Genomic DNA, 24,319 nt, shown 5'->3' on the forward strand with positions numbered 1-24,319 from the left:
CATTCACAAAAAAAAAGTATTTATAGTAGCAGAGGATTTCCACTAATCTGGGTGCTAAAGAACTAACATGACCATGACCTTTTAGTAAAACAAGCCCCTCCAAACTCATTACCAGCACAAGAAAGTGCCTTTTTTACCCACTCCAAAGAAAAGGCACTCTGTTTCCAGAGACATTCTTACCCATAAATATCCAAAACACCAATGAAAGTGTGTTGCTTGCCAGGGAACTGCAGAGCTTGGTTAATTCTTTCCACAATGAAGTCAAATAAATGGGAGTAGATCTTCTTTGCCAGAGCATCCCTGGCATTGACAGCCTGGGCCCTTGTCATTGGCTTTACCACGGTCTCTGAGGTGGTGACAATCTTTCGGTGGCACAGCCACCGGGCCATTTTGTCACAGTTTAAATCCAGAAGCTCACAGAATATTCTGAGATGTTTATCTTCCATCTTTAAAGAAGACCAGTAAATATTATTAGGGTACATTTAATTCTTTAACTGTCTCTAACTGTTTAATTCTTTAACTGTGAAATCCTTGCACTGCTGACACCAAACTATGATTTTTATTTTTAAATATTTACTTCTCCATCTGGCAAAGTAGCAAGATGAGCTAAACAAATAATACTGGATAGAGCTCCTGATATAGGAGAGAAAAACTTGGACTGGATGAGATGTTTTGGATTAAAACACTGAAAGTAAGTTACTTCGGTCTATTTTTAGGTGTTCTTGCCTTTCAGACTTGCATAGCTTGCTGGGACACATTCTGTGCAGCTTTGACTATGCTCTGGTTCCTGCATCCTGCAGAGAGTTCCAAAATGGATTTTCCAGCAGCTGTGGATCAATTGGATATGGAGTACTCTTAGCCACATTTTGCCTTTTGTTAAGACTTTCTGAAGCTGGGCATAGAACAGCATCTGTGTGAACACTCGGTGTGATTCCACACAGATGGAGATGGAGAAATCAACCAAGCTTAGTACACCAGATTTAATGCTGCTCTGAGCCCCAGATATGAGAGAAACTATTGCTAAGGCACTTCTGGCATAAAATAGAATAGAAAATGTCGGTATCTGAATGAGCTACTTCCTTACACTGATGGATGATCTTTCATCTCCAACAGCTGCTACTTCCACATTGCCCAAGTGCAGGATTGCTGCCAGCATTTTAAAAACATCCATCTGAAAATCCCCCTTCAGACCTAAAAAAATATTCCTTGATTATTTAAAATAAGCAGAAACAGCACAATTAATTAAACCAGAACAATGCTCTGTTACTTGCTTTGTTGTGCAGCCAAGAATTGTACAGTATCTCTGCAGAGTAGGATGCAAATCCTTGGTTCTGCCAATTTTCTGCCTGTCTGATCCGATGATAGATTGGGCATAAGTTCCTGTACCTCCCCAAGTGCCAGCTCAAGTCTGATTTAGCTTTTACATAAGCTTTTACAGGGGCAAAGAAGCTCCCAATTCCACTTCTGTCACAGCACGTTAGCTTATGGGCCAAGAAGACTCCAGCCCTCAATGCTTCTGACCAGTAACAATTAACACCAGTTAATTGCTAATTGCTCCTGCCCAGCACTTCGAAAACAGACCAACACCACAATGGATAACCTATGAAAAAAACTATTTTGGTAGTTTCTACTAACATTTTGGATATTTCAGAAACAATCCACCTTTGCCCATTTCAGGAAAAAAAAAAATCAACTGAAAATGTATCCCCAAGAATTTACCCAGTAAGGCAAAAGTCTTCTGAGTCTCCACCATATTTGCTCTGTCATCAACCCCTTCTATTACAGTGCTGCCACCCATTCGTGTGTAGTTAAATTCTTCTGCACTTCCTGTACAAAAGAAGCAAATCTTGTAATTCTGCAAAAATTAGGGACTGGGGAGAGCCACTTCTTAAAACTTTTGTAACACAAAAAAACTAAAGATGCTGTCAGATGATAATGTTTCAGTGACGAGCTGGAGGTCCTCTTTTTTCTGAGGGAAATCCATGTGCCCAACTCAGTTAAGCTGACACAGATCACAGTGTCACAGTATTCATAATTCTTATAAATCTTAATATCCATCTAATAAACAAATTGGGATGGAGACTGTGTAAACATACACCTAAATTCTGCTTCTCCCAGCTTCTCTGTAGATAAATGAATCAAGTCCCTAAGCTGTCATAGCATCTGTCACTACAGAAGGTATGAGAATAAGATTTCCAAAGACCCTCAGGTACTTGATCACGCACTATTTGAGTTTCCAGGGATTTGCTACCGAGTTCAAAACCAGCAGGTTTAACAGCTAAGTGACTTAAAAATGCAGGTTTTAAGGCAGTGCGATTTATGCTGTAATGTACTAAACATCCTAGACTCGAAAACCCAGCCTTAAAATGCTGAGCAAAAGTGAAGAGCAGGTTATTTTCTTGAGACCTACCCAATTTAAGATGTTCATATTCAGGCTGCATAGCAGATGCACACAACTGATAAAATATATGGTAGTTCCTTTCATTTTCTGACTGTAAAATAAAGCAAAGAGTAACATTACAGAGAAAAAAATAACAACAAAATGAAGAATCAAACTGAAAAACACTTGTTATTCAACACTATTGTAAAGTGATAATGACAACTGAAGGTTAAATTCTGCTGCAACATAGGTTAGCAAAGAAATTGCTTATTATTAGAATGGCACATCTTAGCAAGAGCTTTGAAAGTGATATATTCAAGTATACTTCATTTCCACTGCCAATATGCAGAGTTCATTCCCCAAGGATGTTAATAATTTCTTCAGCTTGAACAACCATTTACTAATAAGAACTGTCAAATGCTGTAACAAAAAATGTGTAGGAGTGTCAGCTGAAACTCTGCCCTGTGGGAGCTCAATAAACTCTCCATTTCCAAACCATCCTTCAGGGCAGTAGATATACAGAAGTATTTTTTAGTGTACTTAAAAAGTTACAATACTACTAAAAAAGAAACTTTTGTAAAAACCATTTTATAAAATTAAATACCTTCTTTACCATATTATCATAAGCCATGAAACTGAAGTGAGTCACATTAAGTAAGCCTTGGCCTTATAGATTTTCAGCCTTTTATTTCCTCAGACTCTCTCTGCCCTGTATATGCTGTTCCTTTCCAGATACAGTTGGTCTCTGTTGTTGTTGTAACCACAAGTTTGAGATTTGCAGTTATTTCAGGGAATTGTCCCTGAGAAGCATTCTTCACTTACCACCACGAAGAACATGGAATAAAGTAACTTATCATAAATAATATTAGCTTCTGTTAAAAAATAATCAAATGCTGATTGGATACACTCTTCAGAACTTCACATAATATTTTCTATCTATAACTAGTATAGTGCATCTGGAGCTATATTGACATTGACTATTTTAGACTTTATTTTACCCACCTGAAATACAACTCTGGATTTCTCAAGCAGGTATGTTCTCATGTTAGCTCCAATGATTTGGTAACTCTGATCAAAACTGATTTCAGTGTATTTTCCAAATCGACTGCTGTTATCATTCCGTGTGGTTTTTGCATTTCCCACAGCCTACAAAAATTATATACTTTTACAACTTGTTTTACTCACATCTCCCATAACAATAACTTTGTCAAAACTTGAGTCAACTACAAGTTTCTAAAATCAAAGGTGCTCAGGGATCAATCTCTGATCAAACACTGAACTGTGTTACTATATTTTGAGGCCCAAAATTGAAGACAAGCCTCAAGTCAAATAGCAAAATGCTACATAAACTGAAAATTAGACAAAATATACTTTTCCAACATAAGGGTCCAAGTAATAAAACCAATCAACTTGTTCAGTATTGTTACATCATCATCTAATTAGGCAAACTAGGAGCTCCAGAGCCTCTGGTAAATCAGACAGGACCAGGTGGTCCTGAGGCTGACCACCTCTTTCCATCAGCAATATTCAGAGGCTGAAATTCAAATTTAAGTATCCAACTCAGACAGATGAAGCATCCCTAAAGATTTCAAACAAAATTTCCCAGAAGTTCTCAGAATTCTTCCCTTGATGAGTACAGACTTGACAGACACTCTCCCTAGCTTACCTCGGTTATTGGATTGGATGCCAGTACTTTATCCTCCACATGTGCATTGCTGCTGGACTTACTCACAGTGGCAAAGTATCTCATAGTATACCTTGCAGACACAGTCTTTCCAGCTCCTGATTCTCCACTGACTATAATAGACTGATTTTTGTTATTTCTAAAACCAAATAATCAGACAGTTTATGTCAGACATGTCTAAAGGGCATGTATAAATGAAGGAATTACACATATGAAACAATGTTTGAAATCACAGCTGTGCCCAAGTCTCATACATCAGTTCCATCTCACATCTATTCTCTTTCTCCTCTTCAGCTGTAACCTCTAGGCTGAAGTCATTACTATTCACTAAGTCAGTGTTTTACCCCTCATCAAGAACGAAAATAGTTTTGGTTCTAGAAATTCCTCAGTTGGTTAAAGAATTCCTTCTCCTCTAATTAAGCTACGTGTTCAAAGGCATTCCTAAAAGCCAGTGGCACATACACAGTAAAATTAAATGACAATTAACACTGACTGCCACCAGACTTCAAGTGTTATTTATGGACATTAAATAACATACTGAACCTTGCCATTTGCTTGTATGCTTCTTCTGCCACAGCAAATATATGTGGATCCATGTCCCCCATGTTTTGCCCACTATATGCATGGATAATGGCATCTCCATATATTGGCAGCTGCTTATAGGGGTTTATTGCAACCAGAATTATCCCTACAGTCAAGTGTACAGAACAAAAATAAAACACAGGTTAGTTATATGAAATGCCTGGTTTTGGCAGCAACAGTTGAAATAATACAAAGTAGCAATATTTTCTAGGTAGAAGATGCTGATGAACAAACAAGTCTATACTGACATACAACACCAGTTAACATGAGTTAAAATACGCTTTGGGAAAACATTACACACATCATGTTGCAAAGTGAATCAATATTGATATCTTTATACATTGATACTTTTATACATTTAATACTTTAATATTAACACTTTAAAAAAAGAATTAAAAATTATTCATTTCATTTAGCTTACCACTATATGTGTAGATAAGCTTAGACTCCACAAAACGAATTTTAAGATTGTGTAGAACAGCTGGTTCATGCAGATAACTGAGTGCAGTGAGATCATTTTCACCAACAAGTATGTCAGGATTTCGTAGTGGTGGCAAAGCAGCTGGATCAACAGGGTAACTCAGCTCCTGTCAACATAAATAACTTGAAATGTCATAAAATGCATTATGTTTGCATAAATACAAATCTTCTACTTTTACATGAAGTTATAGAGTTGATGGAGCCCTCCATCAACTATTTCTATTTCATTGATTCCATACATCCCCTAAACTTGGGGGAATTGGAGCTGTTTGTTGCTTATGAAAGACTCATTCTCTTTATTTACAATATTTTGTATTGAAATCTGTTCAAAATGGGACACATTTGGCTCTCTAAAAACAGGAATATTTCAAGTACAGATAAGAATAATAGAACAGCTGCAACTGAATGAAAGTAAAGACCTGGTCAGAGCTCAAGTCAGCTCTGTAACTATCCTCACTTGCAACACCTCAGTTTTCTTTACAGAAAGTTTAAAACTCACTTCTGTTTCTTTCAGCAAATCCATTTAATCATACCTTTAATATTTATTTTTATGGAACAGGAATGCAGAAAACCAGAAATGCTTTCAAAGTATTAAATCTGTAAAGAACTTGGATACTAAAATTAACAATCTTACACAAACCAACAAAAAAAACCCAAAAAAACCAACAGCTGGCTCTGTGAGAGAGAACTATGCCTGTCCTGCTCTTCTGATTTTGACTTCAGTTTAAGGATGAGTTTCAGGGCTTGTCTCCAAAGCACTCTTTGAGGTATGCTCTCCATATTAACGTACACAGACAGTGGAATTGCACTCCTCATATTTTTGGGCAGCAGATGTGTACTGTACCAATTTAAGTATGATGAAAAAGGGAAATGTGTGCATGTTTAGGTCCCATAAGGGTGAGTGCTATGTTGCTACATAAACATATCTCAGCAAACCCCACAATAATTCAGGCTTTTCTCCTTACAGTTCCATCTTCTAATTGCACATGAAGAAAACGGTCTCCAGCTTTGTAGTTTTTTGTGATTTCTGCAGACTGCCAAACTTCTTCATTATTGGGGATCCAAACCCTATTGTACTGTAACAGAAAAACAAGACAATTGTTAGCTTAGCTACTATTGCAATACCAGGCTAGCATTAAAAAATACCTTTCTAACGTCAAGTGCAATCCCATTCCAGGACTTTTGGGAATGATTATTAGCTTTACACAGGAGGATATATTTTTTGTGGTTTGGTTATTTTTCATGAAAGAATAAAAAGAGAAAGCAGACTCATTAATTTCAGACATGCATATTCTGCTCCTGTTCAGAGCAGAGTCTGCAGAACAACACAGCATGCAGGAAGGTGAGCAAGGGCCAGACTGTTGCCAAGCTCTTCAAATCCTCTAACACTGAACAAATAATAAAATACACTTAAAGGAGAGACCTTGTGTCTAGGAGGGTTCAAATAAGCGAGTACCAGAGAAAGCATCTCACTACCAGAATTCAGACAATCAGATATTGACAATCACTTCCCTGAATTCAAGTATAGGACACTGAACTCAGAATACATTTTGCCATAGGCACATTGTCATACCTAAGAAAGACTGCACAGTTCCCTTTCCTTTAATGGGACTGAAGTGCAACTTCCAAACATCTTTCCCTGCTCTAGGACAAACTTCAAAGACTACTGGCTGGTTTCTTTATTTACAAGCAATGAACTGGCATACTTTAGCTCCATCCCAGCAAGGCATCTCTAACCTACTGAAGTACAGATATTTGAATGTAAGTTATGCTGTTTGAACCATTTAGTTCTCCTCTGCTGAAGTTAAAATGCAGAAGCAAAAGCAACTTCTTTAAATGCTCTGCCTGAGTAGCTATGGGAAACAGCATTCCTTAAAAGGGCACAACACAGCTGGAAACCTCAGTCAGTAGGGAATTACTTTACTGATGTGGAGTGTGTCCTCATCCTGACAGGGTTTGACAAAATGACATCATTGTCCCTACTCACACAAGAAACTATAATGTATACTCCTGCAGCATCTTTCTGTTTTGATAGCCAGAGCCCTTCCCTTAATTCCCTCACCCTAGCTGTGTTCATGGTCAGTTGAAACAAGCTGTTTAAATAAACCTGTGAGAACTGCTGCAGCTGCTTACTTGAAAACTTAACATTAGTCACCATTTCATGGAGTGTGAGCAGACCCACAGAACACCTGGGGACTTGTATTCCCTTCCGTTTTGGTGCTGCAACTGTTGGTTTTGGCACAAATGACTTTTTTCCTCTCCAGTTTGGAAGAAGCCTTGGAAGCTCCAGTAGATCCTCACAGCATGAGTGTCTCTGCCCCAAGAACCCCCTGAACCACGGTGGGTGCCTACAGAGGTCCCTGTAAACTGCACTGCACAGCTGTAGCTTCCTTAATTCTAACCCCAAGGATCAACACCAAACAATTTAGGGTAGGAGGGACTTGCACAAGAACGTCCTGTGAGTTAGCCTGTGCCGCTCAATGACTTCTCCAGCTGAGTTTTCAGTATCTCTAAGGACAGACATTGACCTTTCTAGTGAGCCACACACCAACCTGGTGCTCATCAGGGGATGAACAACCATGGAAACCTCAGCTGCTTCCATGACACCTCTCTGCTGATGCTTTCAGCATGATGGCATTTCTTCACACAATATCCAAAATCACAAAGACATTTTCTAAACAACCTTAAACAACTGTAATGGCAATGTTTTCATCTATCTGACCAAGGGGACAAAGGCCCAGCTCTTCAAGCATCTATTTAATAGCCACATGAAAGGCATGGCTAAATCAGCTGTACATTTGAGTTTTCCACGTTTATCCAACTATAAATTGTCATTTGTATCATTCCTACACTATGCTGATCTCCTCCTGGCTCACAAAAAGTGCTTGTTAAATTGAATTCTTTGTTTGCTGTTATTCTTTGTGAGTTAGAATATCACCACCAAACAGCCTCAGGGACACGCAGTGTGTTCCCATGCAAGAAAATGAACTGCGCTAGGTCAAGGACGAGAAAGAGAGGGAGAATAATGTGATAAAAGCACAGATTCTTCAGGAAAGGCCCCTGGAGTTGCAGGAGCCTCCACTGGCAAATGCACCCAGCCTAGAATTGGCTGTCTCGAAACCCTGCCTCGCAGGTAAACAGACGGGAGTTTGCTCATTTCCGTGTCAGGTTACACCCGCACTCCTTCCCCCCTTCACCTGTCCAGCATTCCTGGGAAAACCGCGCTCGTTCCCCCGGCGGCCCCGAGCGCGGCGGCAGCAGCAGGAGCCACCAGCCCTGCGGCACCAGGCTCAATGGGAGCAGCTGCTGCTGCAGTAGGTGAGGGACAGGCTTACTGAATCACCGACATATCCCTGTCGGTTTGTTATTTAAAGCTAAGCAAAGAAACGATACGTCACAACACTCCGGTGACTACAGGAGAAGAGGGAAAAGTTGTGCGAAAGTTTCAGCAGGCGCATTAAGGAGGAAGAATCTTTGCTTTAGGGCCAAGCTCTGCCTCACACATTCAATATTTGCCCAACAAAAAGCGCAGCACTCCGAGCCCGAGTGCCCAGGGAAGGGCAGTTAAACTTTCACGTTGCCTAATCGCTGACTAGAACAGCGAGACCTGCTCCCAGAGGCTGAGAGTCTCACAAAAGGAGTGTTTTTCTCAAAGAGAAGTGTCTCCCTTCGGTGCCCTGTGGTGCGGTGTCCCGCACGGGCGGCTCCGCGCTGTGCCCACCGCCCGCGGGCGCACGAAGCGGAGCCCGCACAGCCCTTCCCCAGCCCCAGCCCCTGCAGAGCCCGCAGAGCCCTTCCCCAGCCCCGGCGGAGCCCGCACAGCCCTTCAACAGCCCCGGCGGAGCCCGCACAGCCCTTCCGCAGCCCCAGCCCCTGCAGAGCCCGCAGAGCCCTTCAACAGTCCCGGCGGAGCTCGCACAGCTCTTCAACAGCCCCGGCGGAGCCCGCACAGCCCTTCCCCAGCCCCAGCCGCTGCAGAGCCCGCAGAGCCCTTCCCCAGCCCCAGCCCCGGCGGAGCCCGCACAGCCCTTCCCCAGCCCCTGCAGAGCCCGCACAGCCCTTCAACAGCCCCAGCCCCTGCAGAGCCCGCAGAGCCCTTCAACAGCCCCGGCGGAGCCCGCACAGCCCTTCCCCAGCCCCAGCCCCGGCGGAGCCCGCACAGCCCTTCCCCAGCCCCAGCCCCTGCAGAGCCCGCACAGCCCTTCCCCAGCCCCAGCCTCTGCAGAGCCCGCACAGCCCTTCAACAGCCCCGGCGGAGCCCCCACAGCCCTTCCCCAGCCCCAGCCCCGCTCCGGCGGAGCCCGCACGGCCCCTTGCCCTCGGCCCTTCTCCAGCCCCACTCACCTGCGTGTAGAGCTCGGCCAGCGCCATCGGAGCACAGCCGCGGCTGTGCGGACGAGGCTGCCCAGCGCCTGCAGGTCCCGCAGGTGCCGCGGTCTGGCCCGGCCCCCGCCCCGGGGCGTGGGGAGCGGCCCTGCCCCGCTCCGGGTGCCCGGCCGGCCCCGGCCCTGCCCCGCTCCGGCTGCCCGGCCGGCCCCGGCCCTGCCCCGCTCCGGGTGCCCGGCCGGCCCCGGTGCGCGCAGAGCCCCGCAGAGCCGAGCGGGGCAGCTCGCACTGCCAGCAGGATCCCGGCTCTGTCCGTCCAGCCGAGCTGGGGCGTGCTCCCAGTCACCGTCCTGGCACCTCGGACACACCTTTAGGGAGCGGGAATGATGGACACTGCGGCTGCCAGAGGGTCCCCAGGGAGCAGTCCTGACCCAGCGGAGAAAACCAACAGAAACATTAATCACCTCCCTACAAAGTGCTGCAAAGGAATTTCTATGACAAGCTCTGAATATGACAAAAATTAACAACTCTGAGTGCATTTAGTAGGTTTAAAGCGCTAACAGGTGCTACAGTTAAATATCCTTTATGAGGAAGAAGAGGAAGAAGACCTGAATAACCACAGTGCTGTGTTTTAGCAGGTGGACACATGCCAAGACCCACCAGCCCTCCCTCCTCACCTGACACGAGGAGCTTTCATAGCACACAAGTGAATGTTTCAGTGCAGTTACTCAAATTTTATTTCAGGAACTGTACAACAAAACACCCTAACCAGAAATGGGTTATGTTGAACAAAGAATTCTCCCGTAAGCACAGCAGTTTATAGCACACTGCTGCTATCTGGGTGTGTATTTACACATCCTCAGATTTTAACCAACTCCCTTGGCAGTCAACACCATGCCTGCCATGGAGGCAGAGGGAACCCTGTGACCATCTGGGGTCCATGCCAACACACAGCTCATGAGCCACCAACCAACCAAAAAAACCCTGAAACAAACTATACAGTTGTACTTTTATTTGGACATTTTCCAGTGATAGCTATTAGGCTACAGCTTTTATGATGCATACATTTACTAAGTACAACATCAGACACTACAACAGATCAGCTCAGGTAATTCTGACAATGTTTTGTTTTTCATCTATGTACTGTAGTGGCATCAAGTGAAAACCTATGTTTAAAGGCTGTTACTCATCACATGAAGTATCAGCATCTTAAAAAAACCAAGTGTTTACTCATAGTTTTAGTATGGTATTTGAAAAGTGTTCCGTTTAAATCACAAATTCCATATAGACCTTCAAATGCAATTGCTGGTGTTTCCAAGTTGGGAACAAATGTTGCTGCATATTAACCCACTTTCAATGAACCTGATGCTACTTTTTCCTGTAATAGATTAATCCCAGAAAACTGACTTAAGCACTTTTATGTTCCATCCAAGTTTGAAGCGTGAGAAACAATTTTTCAAAATTTGGATAGAAGACTGTGTCCTAAACATCAGAATAAAATGATCACTGGAATAAAAATACACCAAACTGAATGAGGTAATTATTGTGCAAAATCTGTAGAATAACTGTATATATTTCTAAGGGGTCATTGACAAGTATTTTTCCAGCATCTGATAAAATCTATCATCTCAATAGATAATAAATTAAAATATAAAAGATATGTCCACATTAAAAGAGCGTAACAATGATTCAAAAGAAAAAAAAAAGTTTTTAAAATAATTCTGCATTATATTCCATGGTTAAAGAGATTTTAGTCCTATGGTGAAAGTTATATTATACACTCACACTAAAATTTTACTTCTGAAAAGTGCATGTAAAATACTGCCATGTAAAATGTTAGATGAATTACCAACTACACATCTATTCCAACTCAAAAATATTTTCCTTTAAAACATGTCAAGCAGCATATACTTTTAATGTGATATAAAAGTAATACCAGTCAAACCACTGAGTTTCAGGATGATACCCATAAATTACTAGACACTACTTTTTTTAAGGAAACGATACAATAAGGCTTTTTACAGGTAAACCAACTTCAAAAATAAACAAAAATACATTTAGGCATACATTTTAAACACTAACGCTTAAGTAGTGGATACATTTCCTGATCTACAGTATGAACATACTGTAATGCCAATTGTTTGTTTTTCAATAGGAGAAAAAAACCTGGGAGGTCAGCATGTTCTCATGTGTTTTCCTTCCTAACCCTGTTACTGGATGCGAAGGCTTTGCCATTACATTCTCACAAGTACAGTACCTGACAGTCTGAAAACGACCTTACTCCTTATTTGGAGCCACTTCACAGCAGCCAGAATTTCAGAAATCAAGTAACATTTGAAAAAGGAGTGTTTGGTACATGGTGTACAGGAAAACCTAAATCATTTAGCAAAGATCATTCAGAGCCTTTTTACAATGCAGTCTAAATTCTTGGAAGTACTGGCATGATCCATCAAATGTAATATGGGCCATTTGAACACAAGATGACAGGAGCATCTTAAAATGATACTGAGAATGTTTATGTTGTCTTTATTTCCAATTTTAGCAATCATACAAACAGCACGTCTGCCTTTCAAGTAAAACAAAACTGAAATGTTTCAGTCTGCTTAACAGCAAATCTTTTCTCTGTGAATTTGCAAACAGAGGAGCACCAAACAGTCTAATAGTGTACCTCTAGGTTATTTATCAATACTGTAAAATAAATTAATGTTAACACTAAGATACAGATTATTATAATACATTAAAAATATTGCACAACACAACTGAGCAATGTGTGTGGCTTTATTTTTACATGTATGTTTGAGCCATACACCACAGAACTGGAACCTTACATGAGGCTTCCACGCTTACGCCTCACATTGTGAAATGTGAATTTTAAATAGCAGATCCAAGATGTGTGAGACAGAAAAATCTTTCCAGTAAAATGTGCAGCATTCAAAATAACTCAGTTTCTCATTATGCACTCTGATTTCCAACCATTAAATCAGCATGAATCATAGTCAAGTGACAGCATCATAATCAAAACCTGCTTAACTTTCTTGTTAGTCAACCTTTCTAAGAATGAGAGCCTTGGGCTACTGCATAAGTTTTCTATTGAAGTTTTTCCTCTCATATTCCAGTGTGAAAGAAGACTTTTCTCTGTTGTTTTTTTTTTTTTTTTTTAAGTGGCAAAAACCAAGAGATTTTACTTAGAATACACATTGTCATCTCTGGGGTCGACAAACAAAGAACAACATTAGACAGACTCTATAACCTAAATAAATACTAAAATTATTACTGACTTCTGATAGTTTGCTTCAAGATTCTTTATTTTTAGCTAACTACTTTTAAAAATAACTAAACATATAATTTCCAGTGTGCTATTTGTGCTTAGTTACCGTTTTCCTCTACAGGTGTTACTTGATACAATGTGCAAAAATCCAGTTAAAATAACAGACTGCAACAGACTGTAAATAAGGTTGACAACAAAAAATGAAGTGTCTTATTTTTAGTGCTTAGTATGATACTGTCATACATTTAAAACAACAGAATATGCAGCAGCAATTTAGTTTGCCCGGTAAACCACAGTTCTAACAAATAAACACCTAAGTTAGAGCATACAGTGAGCTATAGGACTTATCACTACAGTTTATGTCAAACTGACATAAATGAGGAAGTGGTTTAAGAAATAACTTTATATATTGCCAGTTTGTGTTTTTCCATTCAGTTTTTACAAATTAAATGTAACAGGCTCCCACGTGACTGTGTATTCTACTACAAAATGCCTTACTTTCAAGTCTTCTATGTCCAGGACTGTGACTGTCCCTATTGGTCCCCACCTCTGAGAAGATTACATATGGATTTTAATTTACACTATTTAAATATGTTACTAAAGATCTAAAAATATCTCTAGACAGCTGAAGACACCATTTTTGTCCAAGCCCCATTTCCATACTCCAGACATGTATGAATCAGTGATGTCCTCATAAATGCAGTGACATCTTTCTATGAGTGTTCAGCCTGTGGTGCTGCTGTGCAGTTTCCCAGCTACCTTAACTACACATCTGGGCTTAGACAGGCTTTTGTTCAGAAAACGTGGGTTTAGTGGCTCACTATGTTTTAACAAGTACAGATATCAGGCAACTGGTTCTCCATCTAACACTGACGGGACATCCTTGGGATCAGACACGTGATATGAAGCCCAGGCCCAAGCTGGCTGGGATCTGAATGGTTTCTAAAGCCAGAGAGGATGGATTAAACGGGAAAGTAACAGGGAAGATGTGTTTGGCATCCATGAGCAACTGAGGAGAGTCCTTCCTGTCTCGCAGACGCACCTGCAAAGATAGGAAAGTGGTGTCAGCATTTAGCCAGCTGGTAACAATCACCTCACAAAGCTCTCCTGTGCTTCCAGACGTGTGTGTGCAAACACACTCTGCTAACCTGAGCTGACATTTACACCAACTGTGACTTTAAACTGTAGTTACTTTGATCTGCTTCAGTTCTGCACATCCCCCCCTTAACAGTGCCATCTGGGAATACTTAGATTCCCTGCAAAAGGAAAATTTTGCCCAGTATTTAGTAGCCATCTTTTCAATAAATGGAATTACAGCTTTAACTCAGTTCTACCTTCCCAATCTCCCTTATCTTGCTTATCTTGTAATTCAATTTCTAATGGATCAGAACGTTCACATTTGTTTCTTTAATTTTGCTCTACTGGCTGCTTCTCTTTGGAGTTTTCAAAACTTTTCATTTTCACCAATACATACAAAAATAGAAGGGACAAATTAAGAATTTTGGTATGGATATAGGCCTCAGTTTTTAAAGCACAGAGCTTCACATGCAGACACAGGTCTGAGTTAATTTGCATATCTAAATCTTAGTGCTTGAAAAGATGTCATACAAGTGAGCTTACATACACAAAGATGAATAAGCACAAAAACCTCTCACCTGAAAACCTCATACATACTGACAGGGAAACTAACACTTACATGAAAGTCTGGAGGCAGGAACTTCTGACTGCTTACATTTTAAGGTTGACATTATCTTTTCAATGCTGTTAAACTATGATAGCTAAAAAGTCTAGTTTAATTCATTTTCCTGAATGTATTTTAGGATGCAAACAATTCTGACTAATCCAAGAGGTTTTCTTGGAAACAGTCAAATGGTTTTTGATGAAAAGACAGACATACCTGTATTGTACGTATAAATGACACCAAGACTCTCTCTTCGAACTCATTAACTGGAGTATACAAATTCAGAACTTTTACAATCTGTGAAGAAGAACAATCATTTTCAGGTTCATGTTGCTGATCAATCAACAGATGCATCCATAATTACTAATAATATAATTTTAAAATTAGCTATTTAAAAGAAGAAAATTATTTTCAAGTATCTGTTATTTTTCTGCTTTATTGATGAATGCAGAATTCCATCACCCTGCTCAATGCTATGTTAAATGACTGCCTCCTTCAGAATATATGCTCTTTGGAGGTAGAAACCCTAAATTTCTACATATGTGATGAAAATACCAAATGACGGAAAAAATCACATAAGAAGTAACTGATTGTTTCCCTACCCACTCCCAGAAACATCATGTATTTCTCACCCTAATTTTTACCCTGTAGTCATGACCTCCTGTAGTCTTACAACTTCTCTGTTTTTCAAGAGAGTGAGCTATTTCTCTAAAAACAGGGCTAAACCCACCAAAGAATTATATAATGAAGACTTTACATAGTAATATGGGTGAAACTTGTAAAACCTAATAAAAACTCTTTGTTTTTTACTATTCCCTTTATTAAAAAACCAAAACACTTTGTTAAAAAGTTAAAACACAGCACATGGAATTCTAACTTCTCATTCAGTAGAAAACTAAGTGATTTTCCAGTAATGTGAATTAATAAATCAAAATGGCTTTATTAATGCAACTGCTAGCGCTGACACAACTGTGAAAGAAACAGGGAAATTTCTTCCTTTTCCTGGTGAGAATTGCTCAGTACTCATCAAAAAGATGCTTGGGTCCATTTATTCCTGTACAAGCTCTATGCAAATGTAGCATGGTTTGAAAAAGAAGTGCAACATATCTGTACAAAATCTGTGCTTTCATAAATAGGAGTCTGTTCACTGAGACCCACTTGGTTCAGCCTTTGAGGCTAATGGGTACAGTAACTTCACACTCTTGTTTGCAGACTCACAGACAACAGCTCTGTTTGAATTGTCCATCAACTTGGCTGGATACCAACTCTGATGGCAGAAAGATCAACTCCTACTACCCTAGGCAGAGCTGTCTGGAGTACACAGATGACTTTGAATGAAGACTTTTCTCTAAGGATTTCCAAAAATTGAGAGACTGTGTACAGCACTGCACCCTTCACAATCTATTGAGCTTCCTCTCAATTTGTTCAAAACTTATCTCAGACTCAAAAGGGTCTGGTCCTTTTTTCACCCCTCCAACTTAATCTGTTTTAGCGAAACAAAGTAAGAAACCTCCAATTCATGTGTGACAGCAGCGCTGGCAGGGATAGCAAACACCAACAAGAGCAGAGAGCTGCTCAGGAGGGACAGCAAGACAGACAATGAGGACTTGCTCACCTGGGCAGTAGTCAGTGCATTGCACATTGAACATATGGCTTCTGCATCTTCATCCGTTTTCTTTTTTACTTGCAACAACTGTGCAGCCTGGATGAGGGGTTCCAGGGTTTCCTTAGCCCCACTATTCATCAAATTTTTATCACGTAGCCATTCTTCCAGTTGACTCACATTGTATCTGTACAAAGAAGTAAGAGCATCAAGAACATTAATGCTTGATTATGGATAAATGGAAAGCATGTGCAATTTCTCTTTCCCAGTGCTGCTTCTTTGTCCTTATGTGTTTTGTTATTTTGTCTTCACACTGTTTTCTTCCAATTAAGGCAGGGATTTTGACTTTCATAACAGTTAGAAACTATGGATTAGAATGAAAATTTTTCTTTGTAAGAAACAAAGATTTCCACTCACTACTCTTTCCCATTTGTTTCTGTTCCTATTAATTGCATGAATGTGATAAGAAGAAAAGCAAATGAGATTTTACTCATGTTAAAGTACAGTGAGGCTTTGGGATTGTAAGTTGAGGGACTGGAATGCCCTGGCTAAATTTCCTGACATATGCCAGTAAAATCCATTGAACAGGTGATGTGGAATGCAGGAGATGATTCAGATGGCTTTACCTCAGGATGCAGCAAACTAATGTAGACAAAGAGGCATCCACTGCACCACCAGTGTATAAAAAAAGCAGCAGGTATGTTTGCTATTCTTCTCTAAAAGCTGAGGTGAAATTACCAACATTTCACCTACAGCTCTGATTCCCACTTGATAATAAAACACTTTTTGGTTTGCTTCTACCATATTTCCTTGAATGTCAGGTAGGATTTGGCCAAAGTCAACTAAGCTGTTTTTAACCAAATTTCACCAAATCAGTTCAATACCATCTGCACCTGTTTGCGTGTGGAAAAATAGATATTCCAGATATCTGCAGCTTCATCAAAATGATATTCAGCAATGTCAAGAGTTCAATAAGATTTCCAGCAGTGCATTCAAGAGAAGTGTATCGAGCTGTCCCACCTTATCTGCATTCCTTTGCTCCAGGAGCACATGTCCTTGCGCAGGAGGAGGTTATTGAGCGTTACAGCCCCAATGATGTAGAACATCTGCTTGACCACCTGTTTGATCAGCTCTGGGTCCATCCCGTGCTGGCACATCACTGAGTGGAAGGAGTTCAGCTGCCGGATGATGGAGTCCAAGGTGTAGGTGCCCTCATCAGCAATGCTGGATGTTCTCTTCCGCAGCCCTGTCGGTTTCACCCCTGACACGCCTTGGATGGTCTCGTGCTCCAGCATTCCTGAAACTGCATTTGATGGACACCATTGTTGTAATGACTGTCAACTGCTCATACACAAGCATATTGGGCAAGACAGTAAAGCAGAGAGAGCAGGCTGGGCTTCCTGCTAGCCACAGTTTACCATGATTTCCAGAAATGGTGTGTCCCACTATGCATGGCAAAATCTAAGTTCACAGGGTTTTTACAAAGATTCCAGCATGTGTGTTTAAAAGGACAGTCTGAATCTAGCTCAGGAAAGTACTTTTTTCCTCCTAGGGTCATATGACCAGCAGAGTCAGCAAACTGAGAGCTGTTCCATTCTTTTAAATGATGTGATTGGAAAGCATCATGAAAATTTCTGTGGAAGTACTGTCTGAAGAGAACATGAAAAGTGTTCTTAATGAAAAAAAAGAAACCCTATCTGAATGTTAGTTTTATCTTGTGATTTAATTCCTCACTGCTGTCAATAACAACTAAACATTTTTTCCATACTAATTTCAGTTAAGAGTTCTCATGTAATTAGAGTCTATTTTTTCCATGGGATATTTCCCAACAGACAGGGCAACAAATATCAGATCGTCCTGACAGCTCCTTCCTGAAAATGCCTGATTTATGCCAAGCATGAATAAGGCATACCAATTTATTCTGGCACTGCCAGAAGAACCAGTCACAGTTTAGTTTTTCCTCTAATCCAACCTGTCCAGAAGAGTCTTTGTCATCTCTGAACAGAATTCCACAAGAACTACTAATGAAACTCTACTGTTCAAGAAGAAATACAAGATACATCTACTACCACCATCACAATTTTCATTTTGGTACTATGTTGTGAATTTTAAGGAATTCAACTTTGCCTTACCAATCATTGGTTGCAGAATATTTTCCAACACTCGGACAAGTTGTTGGTAGATCTGAATAGCCAAATCACTCAGTACTTGTCTGTATTCAGCTAAATCAAAATTAGTGAGGCAGTGTTCATTTTGACGAGGTGTATTATGCTTCATAAACCCCTGTATTTGTAAAATAACAGAAATTAATGCTTCAGTATAGCACAAAGTATTACACAAACCCAGTATTGCATTTTCTTTCATGCAACCGACAAATAATACCTTAAGTCACAGCTCCTCAAAATTTTAGTCTGGAACTTTGTCTGATTGAGGCTAATGCTAGGATTTGCTGTTCAAGTGTCCTCTCCACAGCATCTGCTTCCTTAACTCAAAATTTCAGGTCTATGACACAGGAACAACTCTGCCAGCTTTCTGGCAGGCAAGACTTCCTCCCACTCCAGCGTGGGCATTTTCACATGGCCATGGTCAAATGCCCAGTCAAGCTTGAAAGAGGAATTGGGTGTATCACAGCCTCCAAACATCAACTGGTCTGCCACACTAAAGGCTAAAAGGCTTAATATGGTCTTTTTGATAGGGAGTGCAGTGAATCATTGCTAAAAACCATAATGGTAGCTGCCAGATCTTCCTGCTTAATCTGAGCTGGCCCTTTTGGGAGCCCAGTGTCATCTAGACTCTGGGTACCAGCCTGCAATAAAGGGAAGCTGGTTCAAATCTTACATCCCTGTGCTTTCACCCTCGTTCCAAAAGGTCTAGCCATTTTAAGAGACTATGGCTAGATCTTTTACACAAGGTTTGTTAAAGACCAGTGCTGACAACAGTACTGGAGAGCAAGAGAAACCAGATTAAGAGCACTGCTTACCTCCTCTCCACTGTACTGCTTCAAACAGTGCAAAAATCGGCAGGTGTTCGACAGCCAGAAGGACACTGTTTCAAAGTCATCTCCTCTTTTCTGAAGATAAAAACAAACACTTCAGCAAAGACTGGCAGGAGAAATAAAATAGAATGCAAGATACACAACTAAATGCTTAAAATACACTTTCTAGTAGATCCTCATTCTGATGTTTTGCAAAATTTGTGTATTACAGTAATGTATTAGGAAAGCAAGGGTTTTGGCAAAGTGCCATTTAACACTCTCCCTCTTTTCCTTAGTATTTTTCACTAATATGATTTCCTCCACAGACATGATCTTTCTGTGTTTTACAGACCCATCCTAATTGCTCTGGGCAGAAATCAAAGGGCAATGTGACTATATTCCCAAAATACCCAATGACTCTTGCAAAGAGCCCAGTGGGGAAGACTGGAATGATACAGAGCCAGCAGGAGGAGCAGAGAACAATTCAGTTTTGATGAATGCCACTTACATCACAACCATTTTGGCAGCCTGAAATGGAAAATGAAACAAAACAACAAACCCTTGTCACCAAAGAACACAAGATCAACTATATGCTGAATAGTTCTAGAGCTCCTCAGTGTGCACTTCTTTCACTTAATGTTCAAAAATTCCTATGGATATCTAAGTTCCTGCAGGATTGTTTACTAAGTATTTTTTTCAAAACTTGTAGTTTGATTAAAGGCTTGGCTTTTGATACATCTCTCTCATTTAAAAAATAAAAAACCATGTAATCATAAAGCATATTCACATCTTAATAATGCCTTCAAGATACACCTGGGCTGAACTCTCCCAGCCAGCTCTTAAAAAGACTTTGGGCAGTAACATATTATCATCAGTGTAATCTGTAGGTGAAGCAAATGAGGAATCTGTTAACCAAAACTGCAAATGAAACTGTTTATTTAAGTGCTCTGGAGAAGATAAACAAAGACTCACTCTGCAAACTCTGACTACATCCAAAATTTTATAAGCTGAGCTTCAGAGAAGGGAGACTATTCAAATCAAAAAGAAGGCAATTCTTCTCCCATTAATTCAATGCATCTCTGCTACTATAGGGATGAAATGCCAGCAATGTAATTTGTTATTTTTTTAACACAACTCTTGGGACTTTAGTGGCAGTTCACTGATCACAAATCCAGAGCCAATTCATTGAAAGCCTTTTCCTCATTCTCCTAACATAAAACCAAAAGTGAATTTTAAATTAATGCTTTTTTTTTTTTTTTTTTTCTAAACTAAGCAGACTAACTAACCTTTAACACTTTTTTGATGCCATTGATAGTGGAAGTCAACAACGACCGCACTTTCTGGTCATCATTAAGGTAATCTGCATGGCGCACACACATGAACAAAATATATGCTGGTAGTCCTGGAATCAGGTTGACAGCTACCCCACGTGGTTTCAGCTCTTGGGAAAAACAAACACACATTGTCTTGTTAAGTGTCAAGTCATTAGAAGATGTTATATGAGGTAATTGCAACCTCCCCAGTTAATAGCATATACATGTATATATATATATATCTATATAACTATATCTAGCCAGTGAAAACTCAGAGCAAAACTAAGGACCACTTTCTTGGTAAAAGAACAGAATAAGAAGATATAAGTGCCTGCTAAAAATATGCAGGCATGTTAATATGTACTATACTTGTCAGGAAGGACAATTAGATTATGATACACATTTAGGAACTGTAGATAAACTGAACACTGTCAAAACCAAAATAAGAACACAGAATTTGCATTAGGAAATTAATTTCTTATCATTCATTTTTCAGAGTGTATGGACACAGAGAAGGCCACAAATGAGAAAGATGCTTACCTAAAATAAGATTCTTGACAAGTTTTTGTTCATCCTCCTTCTTATATTCCAACATCCCTTGGAAGTCCTTTTCTTTCCGTGGAATGTTAACTGGACGAATAGGTTCATCAATGATTTGTCCAGGTGATATGTTCTCCATCTGGCCCACTTCAGAGAGAGATTGGAAAGAAATATTACATTTTCCCATGAAACCAACAGATACCGGAGACATTTCTGTAACATTCCTTAAGGAAGTCCTGGCTCCAGCAGGAGAGGGAAGAGAATACTCAGAGCAAAATGGAGAAAACTCGTTAGTTGAGAAAAAGGTGGTTTAGTAAGTGAAGGAAAAGGGGCTGGGGGGGTGGGAAGCAAAGCAGAGGCAATCATTCACGATAAACACCCACCCCGAGGGAACTGATGTCCAGCCAGTCTCAACCAACAGCTACCTTGTGTGCAAAATACCCTCCTGTGGCTCCTGACATTTGGAGGTGCAGCACATGGAATATTCCTTCAGCCAGTCTGGGTCAGCTGTCCTGGCTGTGTGCCCTTGTACTCTCCCACCTCAGCTTACTGAGGGCTCAGAGTGGGGAAAAAATGAATCCTTGACACTGTCCAGCAGTAGCCAAAACACCAATGTGTTCCCAGCAGTGTTATAGACTCAAATCCAAAACACAGCATCACACAGGCAGCTATGGTGAAAGTTAACTCCATCCCAGTCAGACCTACTCCATCTTTCTAAGCTGGCAATAAACACAGACCAAATGATATTTTCAGAAGCATTTTCCTACTCTGTATTATGTATGAACATTACTGTGATCTTGTCCAGAAAAGTAACCGAACAATACTGTAAGATTTTTTAAAAAAAACACTTAGTTGGAGTAACTAACCCTCACATTTAAAGGACAACTCATTTTTGCTCGGTTCATATTTAGTACTGCTTTTCTCTTGGCAAAACCAGATACTGGCTTTAAGTTCACAAAAAGTGCAAGAAACCTTCCTTTATGTTTGAATACTTTCTGCCTTCAGAGAAACACCAATCTCCCTTTCTCATCTACTAAAGGTTCATAAAGGAACACACAGAGGTCTGAGCATACATCCTGTTTCTGAAATCAGAGGCTAAAGCTACTGAAGACCTCACAACTGCTGAAACAGATGGGTATGATGACAATCAGATCACAAAGTAAACCAAAATCTTTCTCTCAAAATATAAAAGTACCTTCGAGTTCACCAATCTTCTTAGCAAATACTTTCAGCTGTTTCTTTAACTTGCGTACAGTTTTGTCCTGCTTTTCCAGCTGCTCCATTAAATCCTGCAAATTCAAGTAAGGGGAAGATTAAGATATGGAACAATCCTGTGCCGTGTGACAGAGACAAAAACAGTGCTGTTATAGAGTTACGAGGCAGTGAGGAAAGCTGAACAGAAGTGCCATCCTCTGGCCGAGGGTTGCAAGCTGGTACACTGCCTATAACACAAGCCAAATATTGCAAATATTATTTAGTTATATGCAGCATGACAAAGGCAAAGCTCATAGGCAAGTAGGTCCTGCAGACACTCAGAATGAGGTCAGTTTGTACAGCAGAAGTTATTTTGCTGCAAACACATCTCCCTAATGCTTCCTCCCTGCTCTTCCAAATGCCTCACAGAAATTATTTTCTTTATTATTAAACAGCTATCCTGTATTTCTGCATCATTTATTCCTGTCTTTAAGACTGATTCCTTATTCAGACTTATCCATGTTATCAGAGGATGACAGATTCCTAGAAAGACCATAACTTGCACTCAAATTTACCAAATCAAACATCCAAACACCATTTCTTGCTGTCATTGAATTTCCTTACACTGAAACTGATTTCTTACATGTTTTTATTCTGTACCTGAATAACATCTAGCACCTAAAAGTCCTATTCTTTTAATAAACTGTATTTGTCCTTTAAAGGAACACTCCACAGAAATCTATCTTTGAATAGTCCTGTGACATATCTATTGTAGTACATTCACAAAATAACTGTGTAATTAAAAAAGGAAAGCAAAACCTCAAGCTCAAACAACCTGAAAGCCATTCCAGGTTAAGTGTTGGAAAGCAGCTTAGAAGAAGAATCTCCTAAGCAGGAGGATTATTCTTGGCACTGGTAGGAACATAAGGGATTGTGAACTCCCTGCATCAAAAGCATCATGTGGGAAATGACACCTCTTCTGAAGTACTGAAAAATTTTAGTGCAGCATGGGCACAATCCTTAATCATGTAGTAAAAGAGTTTACAAGCTGATACAATATATTTGAGCAGTAAGATATAAGGCCTGTTGACAACAGAATTGAGGCCATGCTTCACATCCAAAGCACTGTTGAATTTTACAACAGAAATCCTATTAATAACACTACATACTTGTTGTCAGATAAATCAATTTCTCCTGAAACTAACAAAAAGATACATGTAAGTTTGACAGACTGTTTTGAACATATCAGGCAAGGGCAAAAGATATGATTTCAGAACAACCTCTATGTGAGGACAAATGAAGTTTTTTCTATGGTTCCTCTAAACAGATTTAACAGAATTCATATTTCATTAAGATCTGGAAACTCATAAATTATATTCTTTCAAGCTCATATATGGTGCTGTCTTTAATTACTGTGAAAATATTATCACCAATGTCATTCTTCCTATTTTGCATTTCTGAAAAATATTAAAATAAGAATAAATTCAGGCTATGACTGGATTGCTGGCATTATTCACCTTGGTAAGGACCTGTATGATCAGTCCTCTACTTTTCTGAACTGAATCTAATTGTACCAAAGTTTCAAACCAAAGAGTAGTTTTGAAAATTGAACTTCTTTTGCATCATGTACCCCTTTTCCAGAGCAGTATTCAGTAGTATTCAAAAAGAAATTGCTTTGCTCACAGTGCAAGGCTCATATTAGTAACAAAACTGTGCATCGAAAAGAAACACAGGTTACACAAAGGACACTAAGACTAACAAAAAAAGCAGTCAAGTAATTGGCATCGTGGAGCTCTCTGCAGGGGGATTTCCTCTGAAAGGGAGAAAAGGAGACAGCCTGCTTTTCAATTAGTGCTTCAGAAACAGCAACCGAGACAACAGAAAACAGGGTTCACGTGAGCTACATACAATCATCCGCTTGTAAAGGGAAATCCGGTACAACTGATACTTCTTGGGATCATCTGCATACAACTCCTCAAAAAACTGCAAAAATAGGGACAGGATTGGTTTTCTCCCTCCCTCTGAGACACTGAAACTTCAGTGAGCACTGTACAGATTAAATCAGAATACAACAAGATCAAGAATCTCCTACTTTTAGGTAGTCTAGGCCTTAGTTGTGTTCATGCCAGCACCTCTCAGAGAGAAGCTGATGTAGATGAGTTGCAGAACAGTCAAATCTTTTTCAAATGGGCTGTATTAGGACTCTGGGAGCATGGAATACAACCTTTGTGAGAACAGGGACGGGACATTTTCTTATGCTAATCAAGATGAGATTGCAGTGAACACTACAATTC

At 40.1% G+C, this 24,319-nt stretch overlaps 2 protein-coding genes across 6 annotated transcripts in view; both read right to left on the minus strand.

Annotated features, from left to right (window-relative positions):
• Positions 1–10,006, minus strand: part of MYO5C (myosin VC) — a 34,360-nt gene extending 24,354 nt beyond the window's left edge. Inside the window, exons 1-10 of one of the 3 annotated variants that reach the window (XM_068203958.1) lie at positions 9,821–10,006; positions 6,092–6,202; positions 5,068–5,233; positions 4,608–4,752; positions 4,047–4,203; positions 3,383–3,526; positions 2,411–2,492; positions 1,720–1,827; positions 1,085–1,191; positions 181–446 (exon numbers count right to left, since the gene is read on the minus strand). In XM_068203958.1, coding sequence (XP_068060059.1) covers positions 181–446; positions 1,085–1,191; positions 1,720–1,827; positions 2,411–2,492; positions 3,383–3,526; positions 4,047–4,203; positions 4,608–4,752; positions 5,068–5,233; positions 6,092–6,202; positions 9,821–9,991 — 1,457 coding nt within the window. In that variant the 5' untranslated portion in view covers positions 9,992–10,006. Of the gene's footprint in view, positions 1–180; positions 447–1,084; positions 1,192–1,719; positions 1,828–2,410; positions 2,493–3,382; positions 3,527–4,046; positions 4,204–4,607; positions 4,753–5,067; positions 5,234–6,091; positions 6,203–7,281; positions 7,451–9,470; positions 9,607–9,820 lie in introns of those variants that run through there. The other 2 variants (XM_068203959.1, XM_068203960.1) reach the window with 2 other exon arrangements.
• Positions 10,007–10,449: 443 nt separating this feature from the next.
• MYO5A (myosin VA) overlaps positions 10,450–24,319 on the minus strand; it is a 98,503-nt gene continuing 84,633 nt past the window's right edge. For 2 of the 3 annotated variants that reach the window (XM_068203962.1, XM_068203961.1), the window contains exons 31-39: positions 22,027–22,120; positions 20,832–20,978; positions 20,265–20,419; positions 18,985–19,074; positions 18,137–18,287; positions 17,025–17,307; positions 16,017–16,191; positions 14,618–14,698; positions 10,450–13,762 (exon numbers count right to left, since the gene is read on the minus strand). In XM_068203962.1, the coding sequence (XP_068060063.1) occupies positions 13,610–13,762; positions 14,618–14,698; positions 16,017–16,191; positions 17,025–17,307; positions 18,137–18,287; positions 18,985–19,074; positions 20,265–20,419; positions 20,832–20,978; positions 22,027–22,120 (1,329 nt within the window). In that variant the 3' untranslated portion in view covers positions 10,450–13,609. Of the gene's footprint in view, positions 13,763–14,617; positions 14,699–16,016; positions 16,192–17,024; positions 17,308–18,136; positions 18,288–18,984; positions 19,075–20,264; positions 20,420–20,831; positions 20,979–22,026; positions 22,121–23,933; positions 24,009–24,319 lie in introns of all 3 variants that reach the window. The other variant, XM_068203963.1, reaches the window with a different exon arrangement.

Source organism: Anomalospiza imberbis, chromosome 13, assembly GCF_031753505.1.
Source record: "Anomalospiza imberbis isolate Cuckoo-Finch-1a 21T00152 chromosome 13, ASM3175350v1, whole genome shotgun sequence".
NCBI classification, from domain to species: Eukaryota; Metazoa; Chordata; class Aves; order Passeriformes; family Viduidae; genus Anomalospiza; species Anomalospiza imberbis.